At 39.1% G+C, this 17,562-nt stretch overlaps 3 protein-coding genes across 11 annotated transcripts; all 3 read left to right on the forward strand.

The window, feature by feature from the left end:
• The first annotated feature begins 1,043 nt into the window (after positions 1–1,043).
• LOC117125974 (G-type lectin S-receptor-like serine/threonine-protein kinase RKS1) lies at positions 1,044–4,460 on the forward strand. 2 transcript variants are annotated; one of them, XM_033273062.1, is made up of 7 exons: positions 1,044–2,334; positions 2,442–2,561; positions 2,652–2,851; positions 2,960–3,170; positions 3,243–3,480; positions 3,560–3,704; positions 3,791–4,460. In XM_033273062.1, the coding sequence occupies exons 1-7, from the start codon at positions 1,080–1,082 to the stop codon at positions 4,103–4,105; spliced, it is 2,484 nt and encodes an 827-aa protein (XP_033128953.1). In that variant the 5' UTR covers positions 1,044–1,079; the 3' UTR covers positions 4,106–4,460. The 2 variants fall into 2 exon arrangements, with proteins under 2 accessions (XP_033128953.1, XP_033128954.1); XM_033273063.1 differs by lacking the exons at positions 3,560–3,704; positions 3,791–4,460 and having other exon boundaries at positions 3,243–3,481.
• Positions 4,461–6,217: 1,757 nt separating this feature from the next.
• On the forward strand, positions 6,218–10,990 carry LOC103871900 (G-type lectin S-receptor-like serine/threonine-protein kinase RKS1). 7 transcript variants are annotated; one of them, XM_009150228.3, is made up of 10 exons: positions 6,218–6,777; positions 6,898–6,990; positions 7,477–7,514; positions 7,641–8,886; positions 8,967–9,086; positions 9,176–9,357; positions 9,510–9,720; positions 9,806–10,043; positions 10,123–10,267; positions 10,359–10,989. In XM_009150228.3, the coding sequence occupies exons 4-10, from the start codon at positions 7,665–7,667 to the stop codon at positions 10,686–10,688; spliced, it is 2,448 nt and encodes an 815-aa protein (XP_009148476.2). In that variant the 5' UTR covers positions 6,218–6,777; positions 6,898–6,990; positions 7,477–7,514; positions 7,641–7,664; the 3' UTR covers positions 10,689–10,989. The 7 variants fall into 7 exon arrangements, with proteins under 7 accessions (XP_009148476.2, XP_018515387.2, XP_009148474.2 ...); XM_018659871.2 differs by lacking the exon at positions 7,477–7,514; XM_009150226.3 differs by lacking the exon at positions 7,477–7,514 and having other exon boundaries at positions 7,515–8,886; positions 10,359–10,688.
• A 568-nt stretch (positions 10,991–11,558) lies between these two features.
• On the forward strand, positions 11,559–15,083 carry LOC103871901 (G-type lectin S-receptor-like serine/threonine-protein kinase At1g11410). 2 transcript variants are annotated; one of them, XM_033273057.1, is made up of 7 exons: positions 11,846–13,130; positions 13,201–13,320; positions 13,398–13,600; positions 13,697–13,907; positions 14,010–14,247; positions 14,335–14,479; positions 14,590–15,083. In XM_033273057.1, the coding sequence occupies exons 1-7, from the start codon at positions 11,846–11,848 to the stop codon at positions 14,914–14,916; spliced, it is 2,529 nt and encodes an 842-aa protein (XP_033128948.1). In that variant the 3' UTR covers positions 14,917–15,083. The 2 variants fall into 2 exon arrangements, with proteins under 2 accessions (XP_033128949.1, XP_033128948.1); XM_033273058.1 differs by lacking the exons at positions 14,335–14,479; positions 14,590–15,083 and having other exon boundaries at positions 11,559–13,130; positions 14,010–14,248.
• The last annotated feature ends 2,479 nt before the right edge of the window (positions 15,084–17,562 follow it).

A 17,562-nucleotide genomic window follows, 5' to 3' on the forward strand; every position in this document is an offset into this window, starting at 1 on the left:
GAAGCAAAGAAATCTGTGCTTGGTTTCTATCTGCGAGAGTTAGGGATTGAGAAGAGAGTTTTATGGTGATGTGTGTAGAAGAGAGTTTTGGTGTTTCTGAATATTACGAGATTGTTTTCGTGTTGAAGTTTCAACTCTTAACGAGTGGAGGTGAAACGAATCAATTGTTTAGATGAGAAGAGAGCCATTAATATATATACATGGCAATGTTATAGTCTCTGGAGCAGAGAAACCAGGGATCCAGATACTATAACATTGCCATATGCAATGCCTCTTATTCTTCTTTTTTTTTCAGTAGACACAGCGCCAGCCATAGGTAACGTATTACGTGAGACATGTAACTAGTTACATTGTTTGTAACTCTTATTTTAAAATGAACACATATAAAATCTAAACCATTTTAGATGTTTGCTGTTTCAGAGAGGTTTGAGTAAGCATGCTTCATATGGGAGGAGGAGGATCCGTCACTCTTTCTAATTAATTGCCTTAATGTTCTTTTCCATAGTAAGGAGGTCAGAGGTAATGCAAACGATTGATTATGTGCAAGCTGATTTTGGTTTACTACTTCAATAATCTGAGAGTTTTCCAAGCTTTCTAGAGCATATTGCTCTACTTTTCTAGATGTCTTTGGAGGATTAGTGCTTGAAGAAAATATGAAGAAGTTTATATTTACTTTCTTTTAGCTTACATCTCTAACTTTGAGTTTTGTTTTGTAAGTTTTAATCATTGAGAAATTTGTTTATAAAAACAGGTTTCAAATATCAGAAATATGATTGTGCCGTGTTGATACATTAGTATATATTTATTATTGTATGTAAACGTGGCCTGATTATTTATTATTTAGTGAAGGATTGTCATTGTATGGACTTGACTTGACTATTAATTACTTGTGCCCTGTTACTTCGTCTAATGTTCTAAGTCACATGACTCTTCTCGTCAATGATCGATGTTAATTGCTCCACAAAAGACAGAGAAGACCACTAAGATACAAGTTTGTTATATTTCAGGTGTGACCCACTTGGCTTTTAATATAGACTCACAGCAGTTTCTCGTACCCTTGTTCTGAAACAAACACTGAAATGAAGATCGTCTTCTTCAATTTTTTCTTCTTTCTCTCCCTCCTCCAGTCTTGTGTCTGTGACGATACGATCATGAGAACACAGTCCATGAGAGATGGTGATGTCATATTCTCAGACGGGAAGATATTTGCATTTGGATTCTTCAGCCTTGGAGTTTCAAACCTCCGTTACGTCGGGATTTGGTATGCTCAAGTCTCTGAGCAGACTGTTGTATGGGTTGCTAACAGAGACAGTCCCATGAACGACACGTCTGGGGTGATAAGGTTCAGCAGCAGAGGGAATCTCTGCATCTATGCATCAGTCAACACAACAGAACCTCTCTGGTCGACTAATGTTTCAGACAGTGTCCCGGAACCAACTCTAGTTGCGAGACTCTCTCCTCTAGGGAACCTTGTTCTCCTTGATACACTCACAGGGAGAGGTTACTGGGGGAGCTTTGATCATCCGACTGACTCTTCTCTTCCGTTTATGAGGTTGGGTTTCACACGAAAAGACGGTTTGGATCGCGTTCTGACGTCTTGGAAATCTCCTGGTGACCCTGCTTCTGGAACTTTCTCGTTACGGATAAATCGCACGGGGTTCCCGCAGCTGATTCTGTACAAAGGTCTGACCCCATTGTGGCGTACGGGGTCGTGGACCGGGTTGAGATGGAGCGGCGTTGTCTTCCAAATCTTGTTTGTTAATAATCAGGACGAGGTATCGATGACTAACCGCGTGATGGATGCTTCAGTCATAACAAGAATGATGGTGAACGAGACAGGAAAGGTGCAACGTCTCACATGGAGCGCAAAGGAGAAGAGATGGAATGTGTTCTGGTCAATTCCTAAAGAGGAATGCGACAATTATGCACACTGCGGCCTTAACGGTTACTGCCGTCCCACAAGTTCAGAAGCGTGCACATGCCTGCCTGGCTTTGAGCCAAAGATGCCCCGGGATTGGTTATTGAGGGACTACACGGGCGGGTGTTCGAGGAAAAACGAAACTTCACTATGCCGTGAGAAACAAGGCTTTGTGAAGTTAACGAACACGAAGATTCCCGACACGTCAGTTGCACGTGTGGATATGAACATAACATTGAAGGAGTGTAAACTGAGGTGCTTACGGAACTGCTCTTGCGTCGCTTACGCAAGCGCTTACCACGAGGGTGTGGGAGGAGAAAAAGGGTGCTTGACATGGCACGGTGATATGTTGGATACAAGGTCACTCTTGAGTTCTGGACAAGACTTCTACATACGTGTAGACAGGGAAGAGTTAGGTATATATATATATATAAATCTATTTTAATAATTTTGACGAATAGAAAAAGCATTTCAATCTAAAGTATTTTGAAGTACTTAGTACCGGTTTGGTTACTTGTTGCAGAGCGGTGGAACAAAAATGGCTCATTAGGGAAGAGGAGAGCCATTATCATTGTCATCAGTGTGATTGCAGCCTTGATGTTACTAGCTGTCATTTCGTTCTGTTACGTAAGGAAGCGACGAAGTAAGTGAATATCTCTACGATGCATCTTACAAGCTCATATGTTTCTTGCTTATCTCACAACTAGCTATTTTGAAACATTCTCACCTGCAGAGTCGAACAGGGATAGAAGATCCTCAACAACCTTGGCTCCAGGTTCTTTTGATATTAGTGACACATTCAGATTTGAAGAGGATCAGGGGGGGAGAGAATGGGAGTTACCTCTCTTTGAGCTTAACACGATCGCTACAGCGACGAACAATTTCACTTTCCGTAACAAACTTGGAGAAGGTGGTTTCGGACCCGTTTATAAGGTAAAATGCATCTTCAAATATGCCTAAACTTTTTATGTATATGCAAATCTTTAACAATACTATTCCATCAAACAAAACAAATAACGTTGTGTCTCTCTCTCCACTCAGGGGGTGTTAGAAAACGGTATGGAGATAGCAGTGAAGAGGTTGTCGAAAAACTCAGGCCAAGGAATGGAAGAGTTCAAGAACGAGGTCAAGCTGATATCAAAGCTGCAGCATCGAAATCTAGTGAAGATGTTAGGATGTTGCGTTGAATCAGAAGAGAAGATGTTGGTATACGAGTATTTACCAAACAAGAGCCTAGACTATTTCATATTCCGTAAGTTCAAGATTTCTGATGCATGTTGTAGTCTACACATTCAAAGATCTTATGGTGTTGTGTTTCACGTAGATGAAGAGCAGAGAGCAGAGTTGGATTGGCCTAAACGGATGGAGATAATATGCGGGATTGCTCGCGGAATCTTGTATCTTCATCAAGATTCAAGACTGAGGATCATCCACAGAGACCTCAAGGCCAGCAATGTACTGCTTGACAACGAAATGATCCCCAAGATTGCGGATTTTGGCATGGCGAGAATCTTTGGGGGGAAACAAATCAGAGGAAGCACAAATCGGGTCGTCGGAACATAGTGAGTTAGTCTTTTACAATTCACATTGAACTGTGCAGAATCTTTCAACCTTACATCGTTTTCAATCTCATTGTCACAGTGGATATATGTCACCTGAGTATGCAATGGAGGGTCATTTCTCCGTTAAATCCGACGTCTACAGCTTTGGAGTATTGATGTTAGAGATCATAACAGGAAAGAAAAACAGTGCTTTCCACAAGGAATCATCGAACCTTGTTGGACGTGTAAGTAGCAAAAAGAATTACATGAACAGAGGATCAAATCAGAACATAACATAACCAAATGATGTTTATTTCGTCTTGTCTTGTAGATATGGGATCTATGGAACAAAGGTGAAGCAACAGCTGTCATAGACGACAAACTAATGAATCAAGATATTAATGATGAGAGCGAAGTGATGAAGTGCGTACACATTGGGTTGCTTTGCGTGCAAGAAAATGCTTCGGATAGACCAGACATGCCCTCTGTTGTGTCCATGTTTGGTCATAACGCCAATGACTTTCCTCCTCCCAAGCATCCTGCGTTTACGTCGGGAAGGAAGCCACACGTCAAGAATGACGACCTCAGTGGAGAAAACAGCGCTTCTGTTAATGACATTACTCTCACTGATGTTTATGGCCGTTGAAATATTTTGAATTATTGAGAGATGTATCTTATTTTTGATAACTATGAAACAAGGAGGAAGCCGGAGAAGAAATGGGGAAGAGTGGTGGTGGTGGTTAGCTCCCTGCTGATGGATCTGATGTTTTCATTGTTCCCATGGTTTCTCCTCTTATTACCTTTGTAAGACTTATTTATGATCATACTCTTTCTGGATTATGCTTATTGGCTGATGAATTTACTGAGTTTATCTTTGGGGTAGTGGTTAAAATGTCACATAAAAGTTTTTTTTTCCACAAACTCTTTAGGAGAAATAAAAAGCATAAAGTTATTGCCAGTCATTATCATCTTTAACTTCACCTGCTATGGGATGTAACTATGTAAGTGTTTCTTGTTAGTGATTGATATTATCTTATAGAGTTCTTTTCCAAAGAGGATGCCAAACATATTAGATGTATGATTTTTTATTGTGTCAGGTGACCATGAGAATGAATGTGGATGTTTGACACCGCATATATAGACAGTATGTTGAATACCATGGATTATTAGAGTTCATGACAATATTTCTATGTATGTGTAGACAAAAGTGATGCTACAGGCATAATCTAAAGGTGATATTTCTATGTATGCTTGAGTGAACAAGAACACAGAGAAGACGAGGAACGTGTTATCTGAAAAGACTTCAAACATACTTCCTCCGTTTCAATATGATTTATGTTTTAGAGAAGTTTTGTTGTTTCATAATAGATGAAGTTTGCACAAATCTATGTAACTTTATCAAAAACTGTGTAATCAATTGAATTTTTCTTATTTTTATTTATAATTAAATAAACTAACTATATATTGTAATTTAGTGATGCTTTTGTTAAAAAATACTCACTTTGTTTCAAAATACATAAAGTTTTAGGATGTGACACAACTATTAAGAAACTTGTCTTTTATCTATAAAAATATCATTAAAATATAAATTAAAAATTATTTAACCAATCACAAAACAGATTACAAAATATGATTGGTTACACAGTTTTTGATAAAGTTAAAAAGTACATTGAAATATGAAAACATCATATATTTTAAAACATGAAAAACTCTATAAAACATCATCTATTTTGAAACGGATATAGTGGTTTTTCTTAATATTTGTGCATTAGAGTAAAACATCAAGTAGTAAAAAATAGAGTGAGTATTTTTTTTTAGGTGCTTTTTAAAAGTAAACAAAGCAGTAACTTCTGCAGATGAAGCTAACCAAGGAAGCTTGATTAGGGAAGACCTCCCGGGAGACTGTCTTGACCCAAGCTTCATGTAAGATGCTGGTTGATAGTTGAAATCGCCTCAGCAAGGATGAGGTCAGATAACCAAGATGGACCCCGTACGCCTATTGTCACGAGTAACACTTTTGGCAATCTCTTCAGCCGCTACATTGCTTCTATCAGGTAACAAGGACTAATCCCTAACTGGGATAGCAAAAACGTATCTGGAAACACCAGCCACATATATGGCCGGACAAACGCCACCACCGACGAACCATTTATCAAAACCTCCGCGAGAACGAGAGCTATGGATATGAAACCACCAACTTGAGACTGGACCGGTGAAGAGAACTAAAACACCTTCCTTTCTCTAGCATCAACCAAGAACACAAAAAAGTTGTATTTGAGACCGTCAAACAACACTGCCGGACAAAAAATATGAGAAGATGACGAAATTGGAATGGAGAAAATAAACCACATGAGAGAAAGTAGAAAAGAGCCTCCCCGGCGGTGACGAAGCCAAACCACCGGGGAAGCTATAGATCTAAGAACAAAGGTTTTGGCGGCTGGGAACACTTCGAAAGAAAAAAAAATTAGGTTTAGTAATCAACCCATAGAGTGAGTATTATTACTGTATTTAAGTTGAAAAAAACAGAATATATTCTCCAATTATTTTAAAGATTAGATATTTTTTTCAAAACGAGCAGAAAAGCGGGAACAATTTCTTTTTTTGAAATAACTATGGCTTTCTAAAATTTCAATTTTCGAGTAAAGGCAAATAGATCCGACTGAGCCCAATCAAGGCCCATAGCAACTAAATAGAATCTCTCTCTCTCTCTAAGGGAATGGCAATCAAACTGAAAATTCGACTTAAACAGAAGGGCGAAACCGTAAAGTTGAATCCGTTTCCAGTAGTAGGAATGCGATTCCCCTGCTTCGACGGCGCGTATGAGCCACGCGCATCGCCGGCCGGCCGTGGGCAGAAAATCGCCATATTACGCTTTTTTTTTTGGTATTTCAATTCTCCATTCACACAAGTGGAGGTGAAACGAATCAATTGCTTGGATGATAGTAGATAGTATATATGTCAAATGTTATAGTCTCCGAAGCAGAGAGATCTGTGCCTTGCTTTCGATTACATTCGCCGCCGGTCAAGGAGTCATTGGAGTTTAGGTAGGCAATTGATTTGATTCAGATTCTACATATGGTGGTTGCCAATGGTTTCGTAAGAGCGTATTGCCTTGCTTTTGAGTCAAAATCGTCTTACGTTGGCTCCTATGGTGATGTGGATGTTCAACAAGAAGAGAGTTTTTGGAAGTGAAACGAATCGTTTGTTTAGATGAGAAGAGCGCCACTGATACACGGCAATGTTATAGTCTCTGAAGCAGAGTTTTATCTACGTGTAGTAGTCACAGCTACATAGCTAACCTTTGCATACCTGAGACATGTAACTCTATACATAGTTTGCAACGCTTATTTTTAAATGGAACATGTATATTATTCAGGTCACCTCTATACAGATGACCTTAAAATCTAAATCATTTTATATGTTTGCTGTTTGTTTCAGATAGGTTGAGTAAGCATGTTTCATATGGAAGGAGGAGATCCCTCACTCTTTCTAATTGCCTTGATGTTCTGTTCCATTAGAAGGAAGCCAGAGGTAATGCAAAGTGCAAACGATTGATTATGTGCAAGCTGAATTTGGTTTACTACTCCTTACATAATCTGAGAGTTTTCCAAGCTCAACTGCGAAATCTGAAATGCAAAAGTAGATGCACAGTAACCTTTCTAGAGCATATTGATGTACTTTTTTTCTAGGTGTCTTTGGAGGATTAGCGTTTGAAGAAAATATAAAGAAGTGTATATTTAGTTATTTACCACTAACTTTGAGTTTTGTTTTGTAAGTTTTAATCACTGAGAAATTTGTTTATAAAAACAGGTTTCAAATATCACAGTATGATTGTGCCGTTACATCAGTATACATTTATTATTCTAGGTAAACGGGGCCTGGCTATTTAGTATTTAGTGAAGACTTGTATTGACTTGACTATTTACTGGTTCCCTGTTTGTTCGTCTAATTTTCTATGTCACATGACTCTTCTCTTACAATGGGTGTAAATGACCGATGTTAACTGCTCCGTAAAAGACAGAGAAGAACACTACGATACAAGTTTCCTATTTCAGGTGTGGCCCACTTGGCTTTTAATATAGACCGACAGCATTTGCTCGCTTCATGGAAACTCTTGTTCTGAAACAAACACTGAAATGAAGATCGTCTTCGTCTTCTTCTTGTTTTTCTGCCTCCTCCAGTCTTGTACCTGCGACGATACGATCATGAGAACACATTCCATGAGAGATGGTGATGTCATAATCTCTGAAGGGAAGAGGTTTGCATTTGGATTCTTCAGCCTTGGAGTTTCAAACCTCCGTTACGTCGGGATTTGGTATGCTCAAATCTCTGAGCAGACTGTTGTATGGGTTGCTAACAGAGACAGTCCCATGAATGACACATCTGGGGTGATAAGGTTCAGCAGCAGTGGGAACCTCTGCATCTATGCATCAGCCAACACAACAGAACCTCTCTGGTCGACCAATGTTTCAGACAGTGTCCTGGAACCAACTCTAGTTGCGAGACTCTCTCCTCTAGGGAACCTTGTTCTGCTTGACTCAGTTACAGGGAAAGGTTTCTGGGAGAGCTTTGATCATCCTACGGACTCTTCTCTTCCGTCTATGAGGTTGGGTTTCACACGAAAAGACGGCTTGGATCGCTTTCTAACGTCTTGGAAATCTCCAGGTGACCCAAGCTCTGGAGCTTTCACATACCGGATAAATCGCACGGGGTTCCCGCAGCTGATTCTGTACAAAGGTCTGACCCCATGGTGGCGTACGGGATCCTGGACCGGGTTGGGATGGAGCGGTGTGCCTGGAATGTCAAGAAGAAGAGGCTCTTCTATCTTCCATAGCTCGTTTGTTAATAACCAGGACGAAGTATCCACAACCAACCGTGTGACGGATGCTTCAGTCCTAACAAGAATGATGGTGAACGAAACAGGAAACGTGCAACGTCTCACATGGGTCGAAACGGAGAAGAAATGGAATGTGTACTGGTCGGTTCCTAAAGAGGAATGCGACAATTATGCACACTGCGGCCTTAACGGTTACTGTGATCCCACAGGTTCAGCATCGTTTGTGTGCACATGCCTACCTGGTTTTGAGCCGAAGATGCCCCGTGATTGGCTCTTGAGGGACACTTCGGGTGGGTGTACTAAGAAAAACAACGCTTCAATATGCGGCCGTGAGAAAGAAGGGTTTGTGAAGTTAAAGCGCGTGAAGATTCCCGACACATCAGTTGCAAGTGTGGATATGAACATAACACTGAAGGAGTGCAAACAGAGGTGCTTAGGGAACTGCTCTTGTGTCGCTTACGCAAGCGCTTACCATGAAGGTGTGGGGGGAGCAAGAGGGTGCTTGACATGGCACGGCGATATGTTGGATGCGAGGATATACATGAACACGGGACAAGATTTCTACATACGTGCAGACAGGGAAGAGATAGGTATGTATAATTATAAATGCATTCTAATGATTTCTAAAGTATTTTGAAGTACTTAGCAAGGGTTTGCTTACTTGTTGCAGAGCGGTGGAACAAAGATGGCTTATTACGGAAGAGGAGAGTCATTATCATTGTCATCAGTTTGATTGCAGCCGTAATGTTACTAGCCGTCATTTCGTTCTGTTACGTAAGGAAGCGACGAAGTAAGTGAATATCTCTACGATGTATCTTTCAAGCTTTTATGTTTCTTGATTATCTCACAACTGGCTATTTTGCAAATTTTCACCTGCAGAGTCGAACAGGGAAAGAAGATCCTCAACAACCTTGGCTCCAGGTTCTCCATTCAGATTTGAAGAGGACCGGGGGAGAGAATGGGAGTTACCTCTCTTTGAGCTTAACACAATCGTTACAGCGACGAACAATTTTGCTTTCCGTAACAAGCTTGGAGAAGGTGGTTTCGGACCCGTTTATAAGGTAAGGAAGATGCAAACTGCATCTTCAAATATGCCTGAACTTTTTATGTTACGCAAATCTTTAACAATACTCCTCCATCAGAACAATCTTTAAGTTCAATAAGTAGGAAGGAATGTTTAAGATGTTTTCAATCAAAAACGATATCTACTCAGGGCGTGTTAGAAGACGGTGCGGAGATAGCAGTGAAGAGGTTGTCTAAAAACTCAGGCCAAGGGATGGAAGAGTTCAAGAACGAGGTCAAGTTGATATCGAAGTTACAGCATCGGAATCTCGTGAGGATGTTAGGATGTTGCGTTGAATCGGAAGAGAAGATGTTGGTATACGAGTATTTACCAAACAAGAGTTTAGACTGTTTCATATTCGGTAAGTTCAACCTGTCTGATGCATGTAGTCTACACATTCGAATCTTCCAATTCAGAAAGATCTTATGGTGTTGTGTTTCACGTAGATGAAGAGCAGAGATCGGAGTTAAATTGGCCAAAACGGATGGAGATAATACACGGGATTGCTCGCGGAATCTTGTACCTTCATCAAGATTCAAGACTGAGGATCATCCACAGAGACCTCAAGGCCAGCAATGTACTTCTTGACAATGAAATGATCCCCAAGATTGCGGATTTTGGCATGGCGAGAATCTTTGGGGGCAACCAAATCAGAGGAAGCACAAATCGTGTCGTCGGAACATAGTGAGATAGTCTTTTATAATTCACATTGAACTGTGCAGAATCTTTCAACCTTACATCGTTTTCAATCTCATTGTCACAGTGGATATATGTCACCTGAGTATGCAATGGAGGGTCACTTCTCCGTTAAATCCGACGTCTACAGCTTCGGAGTATTGATCTTAGAGATCATAACAGGGAAGAAAAACAGTGCGTTCCACAAGGAATCTTTGAACCTAGTTGGACAAGTAACTAGAATATGCAATTTTTTTTACATAAACCTGGATCAAAGCAGAACATAACATAACCAAATATTGTTTATTTCGTCTTGTTTTGTAGATATGGGATCTATGGAACAAAGGTGAAGCAACAAAGATCGTAGACAAACTAATGAACCAAAAGATTTATGATGAGAGCGAAGTGATGAAGTGCGTACACATTGGGTTGCTTTGCGTACAAGAAAATGCTTCGGATAGACCAGACATGCCCTCTGTTGTGTCCATGTTTGGTCATAAGGCCAATGACTTTCCTCCTCCCAAGCATCCTGCGTTTACGTCCGGAAGGAAGACACACGTCAAGAATGACGACAGCACCTCCGGTGCTTACCCCAGTGGAGAAAATAGCAATTCTGTTAATGACATTACTCTCACTGATGTTCATGGCCGTTGAAATATTCTGAATTGTCGAGAGATCTATCTTATTTTGATAAACTACTTCCATAGAAGTGTGTGTTTTAGTTTTAATTGCAACTACGTGTGAGACGTTGATTAACTATGAAATAAGGAGGAAGCAGGAGAAGAAATGGGGAAGAGTGGCGGTGGTGGTTGGCTCCCCGCTGATGGATCTGATTGTTCCCATGGTTTCTCCTCATATTACCTTTGTAAGACTTATGATCATCATACCCTTTCTTGATTATGCTTATTGGCTGATGAATTTGCTGAATTTAATATATCCAGTCATTGTCAACTTAATATTCACTTGCTATGGGGATTGGTATATATAATAAATCTTTGAGGGTAGTGGTTAAAATGTCACATAAAGTTATTGCCAGTCATTATCATCTTTAACTTAACCTGCTATGGGATGTAAGTGTTTCTAGGTAGTGATTGATATATCTTATAGAGTTCCTTACCAAGGATAAAAAAAAGTACATTAGGATGTATGATTTTTTATTGTGTTGGTTACCATGAGAATGAATGTGGAAGGGATGCTTGAGACCGCATATTACAGGCAAAGGTGATATTACAGGCATACTCTAAAGGCAGAGAAGATCAACATAATATGCTTGAGACAGCATATATAGCACTGTGTTAAATACCATGAATCCGTCTAGATTTACATTTCCTTGAGCTTAGCTCATTAAAATAAAATAAGAAGTAGAAATGATATATGTAAAAGTGACTCTTGTCTTCTAAGTTTCAGTTGTCAATATTGTATAAAGTAGGTCTTTGAATATCAATATATATATATATATGCTTGTCATGTTACACATAAGTAGGTATTTATTATTGTAGGGAAATTTAGGTGGCGTGGACTGATTCCAGTTCCTGCACAGTGAAAAAGAGGCAATGGTTGAATGGACACTGGACAAGGAAGAAAAAGTTTCACGACGTTGGTAACCTTTTTAGTTCGTGTCATGTTGCAAGTCACATGTTTTTTACATGTTTGAAAGTTCAACCTTAGAGAGATAAATCCGGAACCGAGCGTGACTGATTGATGACTGCAGTTAATGTTGTTAGTTCAGGTGAGTCCCACTTGGGATTTCAATAAGACACATAGCATTAATACGTTTCCATCAAACTCTGATTCAAAAAACAAAACACAGGATGAAGATCTTCTTCATCTTTTTCTTTGTTTTATTCTCCTTCCTTGTCCATTCTTGTTTGTCCAACAACATGATCATGAGAACACAGTCCATGAGAGATGGTGATGTTATCTTCTCTGAAGGAAAGAGATTCGCTTTTGGATTCTTCAGCCTGGGGACTTCAAACCTCAGGTACGTTGGGATTTGGTATGCTCAAGTCTCTGAGCAGACAGTTGTATGGGTTGCAAACAGAGACCATCCTATTAACGACACGTCTGGTCATATAAAGTTCAGCAGCAGAGGGAATCTCTGTGTGTATGCATCTGTCAACGGAACAGAACCTATCTGGTCCACCGATGTTTTGGATACGATCTCAGAACCAGCTTTAGTTGCGAAGCTGTCTGATCTAGGCAACCTTGTCCTGCTTGATCCTGTCACAGGGAAAAGCTTCTGGGAGAGCTTTAACCATCCTACGAACACGTTGCTTCCCTTTATGAAGTTCGGATACACTCGCCAAGACGGTGTTGACCGGTTCATGACGTCGTGGAGATCTCCTGGCGACCCTGGCTTCGGTAACGTTACGTACCGGATAGAGCGTAGAGGGTTTCCGCAGATGATGATGTATAAAGGAACGACTCTGTGGTGGCGTACTGGGTCATGGACAGGGCAGAGATGGAGCGGTGTGCCTGAGATGACAAACAAGTTTATATTCAATATCTCCTTTGTGAACAGTCCTGATGAAGTATCGATCACGTACGGTGTGTTGAGTCCTCTAGTCATAACGAGAATGGTGCTGAACGAGACGGGGACCCTGCAGCGGTTCACGTGGAACGGGAAGGATAAGAAGTGGATCGGGTTCTGGTCGGCTCCTGAGGAGAAGTGTGACAGCTACAACCACTGTGGCCTTAACGGTTACTGCGATACCACGAGTCCAGACAAGTTTGAGTGCTCTTGCCTACCGGGGCACGAGCCTAAAACTCCTCAAGCTTGGAACTTGAGGGATGCTTCTGATGGGTGCAAGAGGAGCAACGCGGCTTCGATATGTAATGGGAGAGAAGGTTTTGCGAAGTTGAAGCGGGTGAAGGTTCCAAATACATCAGGTGTGAGTGTGGATATGAACATAACGCTTAAAGAATGTGAAAAGAGGTGCTTGAGGAACTGCTCTTGTGTCGCTTATGCGAGCGCTTACCACGAGAGCGAAGAGGGAGCAAAAGGGTGCTTGACATGGCACGGTGATATGTTGGATACAAGGACATACTTGAGTGCAGGACAAGATTTCTATCTACGTGTAGATAAAGCAGAGTTAGGTATTGATATACACATAGACTCTGCTACTTGTTTCTGTTTCATTATTTTGATTTGTTTTGCTTGTTTCAGCGCGGTGGAATGGAAGTGGATCATCAGGGAAGTTGAGGATATTCTTTATTCTCATCAGTATGATTGTAGTCGTGGTGTTGCTAGTGATCATGTTGTTCTGTTTCATAAAGAAACGAAGACGTAAGTAACTCTCTGATGATGATCGTATAAGTATATATGTATCCTTGCTGATAAATTGAAAACATGTACACATGCAGAGGCTATAAGGCATAAGAAACCTCCATCAACCTTCGCCCCGAGCTCTTTTGATATTGAAGAGCCATTCGTATTAGAAGATCTCGAGGATAAATCAAGAAAGGGGGAGTTGCCTCTCTTTGAGCTTAGCACGATCGCTGAAGCGACTAATAACTTCTCTTTTCAAAATAAGCTAGGAGCAGGTGGTTTCGGACCCGTTTACAAGGTAAGGAAGTAGCAAATTATGCCTATAGTATATATGAATTAGTATTCAATAAGCTCCGTAAGTAGTAAGGAATGGTTCCTTTGTTTCTATTTTCAGGGCGTGTTAGAAAACGGTATGGAGATAGCAGTGAAGAGGTTGTCAAAAAACTCGGGACAAGGGATGGAAGAGTTCAAGAACGAGGTCAAGTTGATATCAAAGCTGCAGCATCGAAATCTCGTGAGGATCTTAGGGTGTTGCGTTGAATCGGAAGAGAAGATGTTGATATACGAGTATTTACCAAACAAGAGCTTAGACTGTTTCATATTCCGTAAGTTCCGAAATTTCTTATACAAAATCAAATTCAAATTCAAATTCAAATCCTCCCTTTCAGAAAGATCAATAACTTTTTGATTTGTTATCCTCCTCTTAGGTGAGGAGCATAGAGCGGAGTTAGACTGGTCAAAACGGATGGGGATAATCCGAGGGATTGCGCGGGGAATCTTGTATCTTCATCAAGATTCAAGACTGAGGATCATCCACAGAGACCTCAAGGCCAGCAATGTACTTCTCGACAACGAAATGATCCCCAAGATTGCTGACTTTGGCATGGCTAGAATCTTTGGAGGCAACCAAATCGAAGGAAGCACAAACCGAGTTGTTGGAACATAGTGAGTTAATATTCTTTCTCACTATCCACAGGACTCTTTTAACTTTCTATTCAATCTAAAAGAATCGTTTCAATCTCATTGTCACAGTGGATATATGTCACCAGAGTATGCAATGGATGGTCAGTTCTCAATAAAATCCGACGTCTACAGCTTCGGAATATTGATCTTAGAGATCATAACAGGAAAGAAGAATAGTGCAATCTACAACGAAAATTCAAACCTAGTCGGACATGTAAGTTAAATTATTATTATTATTTTTTTTTTTGTAGAATTATATTTCATTTCATATCATGGTTAAGGTTTGTGTCGGAAACAAGACAATGTTGGTTCTTTCGTCTGTAGATTTGGGGTCTGTGGGAAAAAGGTGAGGCAAGAGAGATCATAGACACGTTAATGGACGCAGAGAGTTATGAAGAGAACGAAGTGATGAAGTGCGTACACATTGGGTTGCTTTGCGTGCAAGAAAGCGCTTCGGACAGACCAGACATGTCTTCTGTTGTGTTCATGTTGGGACATAACGCCATTGATCTTCCATCTCCGAAGCATCCTGCGTTTACAGTGGGGAGGAAGAGAAACGTCAAAAATGGCGGCAGCTCAGGTAACTGGCCTAGTGGAGAAACCGGCAGTTCTGTCAATGATGTTACCCTCACCGACGTTCAAGGTCGTTAAAAATAATTACAAGTGTCTTTCTCTATGTTACAACAATAGTCTTTACTCTTATAGTTAAGTTAATAGCGATATTGGTTTATGGATCTTTATATACTTTTATGAATGTATGCAGAATTATTGCTGTAAAATTATAATAGTATATTAAAACTTTCATTTTTTTGGTTTTCGGAATTTCGGTTAATAAAATATAACTACCATTCTAAATTCATATTTACTTCGGTTCGGTTCGGTTTATATATCATCGGTTTTCGGTTTATTCGGTTTTATACCAAAAAACATAATTATTTTGTTTGAGATCATATTATATAAATTTTAGAGTCATATTATCAACACAGTAATTTATTAAAAATATATTACATTTTCAAATAAATGAACAAAAAATAAAAATGCTTCTACCATCAAATAAAATAATCAAATCTATAACTAAAATCAAAACTTGAAATTTTGAAAATAAAAATATGAAACAAAACAGAAACATGAAAGAAAAGTTTTTCCACTCGTCCATATTTAGTGTTCATTAGAGTCATGCTTTTTCAATTGAAAATTTTCCATTAATTATTGTCCATCAAATTTATAATCTTCATATTAATTTAGTGAAGACTAAAATAAATAAAAAAAAGACTTAGAAAATAAGATGTCTGAATTGCGATATTTAGTTATAGTTCAAGTGTTTTACAAATTATGATTTTTTATTACTATAAAATTATGGTAATAGTTATTAACACAAATTTAACTTATGTAACAAATAGATTTTCATGTATTGTTATAAAATAAATATATATTTACATGTTTCTACTTTTAATCGGTTTTGTTCGATTTATTCGGTTTAATCGGTTATATACCAAACCATATCCAAATCTTACGGTTTTTATAAAATTATATCCATTCGGTTTATATGGTATATACCAAAACCAAACCATATTGTCTATTTCGGTTCGGTTCGGTTCGATACGGTTCGGTTTTACCATATTGAACAGCCCTATACAGCAAAAGTCTCTGCAGAAAAAGTTTACAGACAACTTTACAGCTACAACCGATTTATCTACAGCTAAACATCTACAGCTAAAGTTTTAAAGCTACAGTCGAACCAATCATCACCTTTGTTTATACCACAAAAATACATATCTTTATTTGTAAATAATGTTTTTTAAAAATCAATTTATGTTATAATTTCCATCTTTAACCTTATCAATTTTAGAACTTATCATCTATATTGATATTCATTCAGTTTGTCTTCATGTTATAAAAAGACGTGAAACTAATTAATTGACATTCATTGCAATACATAAAACACATATATTTTGCCAAAAATTAAAATAAAAATTAAATAAGTAAAAGTATATAATAACAAAGAATAGGTTATGTAGAAATCAAATCTTAGTGAATTTAACGAAGCTACTAAACATAGGAGATGTGCCTAAGAAAACCACAAAAAGGTAAAAACAAAACCTTCTTAGAACAATAAAATATTTGAACAGAGATCAAAGCTTTAGCTAGATAAAATAATAGTGAAAGCTATTAGGTTTCAATAGACCTCAAAATAGTAATGATGCCCATGTATGCAATAAACAAACAGAGATCATTGGAGGTTTCAACCGGAGAACAGTCTTGGATCCGCGACTGTCCCGAAGGCGACTCAGAACGGGTGTGTGGCACCCCCGATCATAGATGACCGGAAATGACACCGTCGTTGTTCCCCGAAGGTCGATCCGAGGTTCCCAGAATAATTCCGATCACCTTAGATCAACAAACTGAGAACACCGACGCTCCTATCGGATATCACTCTAGGCTTTTCAACCCGACAAGCAATACTCGATAGTTGGTTTGTCCCGGACAAGGACTAATATCATGTGAGAACTAGTAGTTTATAAAACATTCTTTATACCTTATTTATTTACTTTAAACATTTTACAAACCGTTATAGTTTTATCCTACGGCCTATCGCCCAACAACGTTTTACAGTAAATATACATCAAAAGGTTCGTTGCAAGGACAACAAAAACTACCGCTGATTACGCCGTTCCTTCTAGTCCAAAAGAGAAAAGTATCTCCCGCCTAATGGTTACCTGCACACACGAATGAGTCGTGAGTAACAAATACTCAGTGAATCTAGAATCACAACACAACAAATCAACACAAGCAATCACAATAATGCATTAGTATGATCATTCAAGTATTAGTACATAATCACTATGAATCTCTTCCTATACATCGCTCCATATCACCCGCCCTTAACTCATAATTATATATATATATTTATAGGCATATGCTAAACCCGAAACCACAAAAGGCTAAGAGCTTAGCGGGTAATAAAAATAATTAAAATTCATCTCCTTCGGATAATCACTTGATGAACACCCGACACTGGATCGTCACCCAGTACACGGCCCTAGTCTGCAATACCGTAACTCCGTGTCTTCGTACAACTTGAAACGTTACGTGAACCACGTACGAACAAGTGACGGCTCTTCGTATAATACGGGGATATTTAAGTAATGTGTATTGACTAAGACTTCATATGATTATTACTTCCATGAATTATTAACTATATGAATGCATATATAATTAATACTTGGGAACAAGTACTAAGTTATAGATAAACCTCCATGAACACTTAAGAAAATTTCCTAAGAGTTAACATAAGTT

Source organism: Brassica rapa, chromosome A06, assembly GCF_000309985.2.
Source record: "Brassica rapa cultivar Chiifu-401-42 chromosome A06, CAAS_Brap_v3.01, whole genome shotgun sequence".
Lineage (NCBI taxonomy): Eukaryota > Viridiplantae > Streptophyta > Magnoliopsida > Brassicales > Brassicaceae > Brassica > Brassica rapa.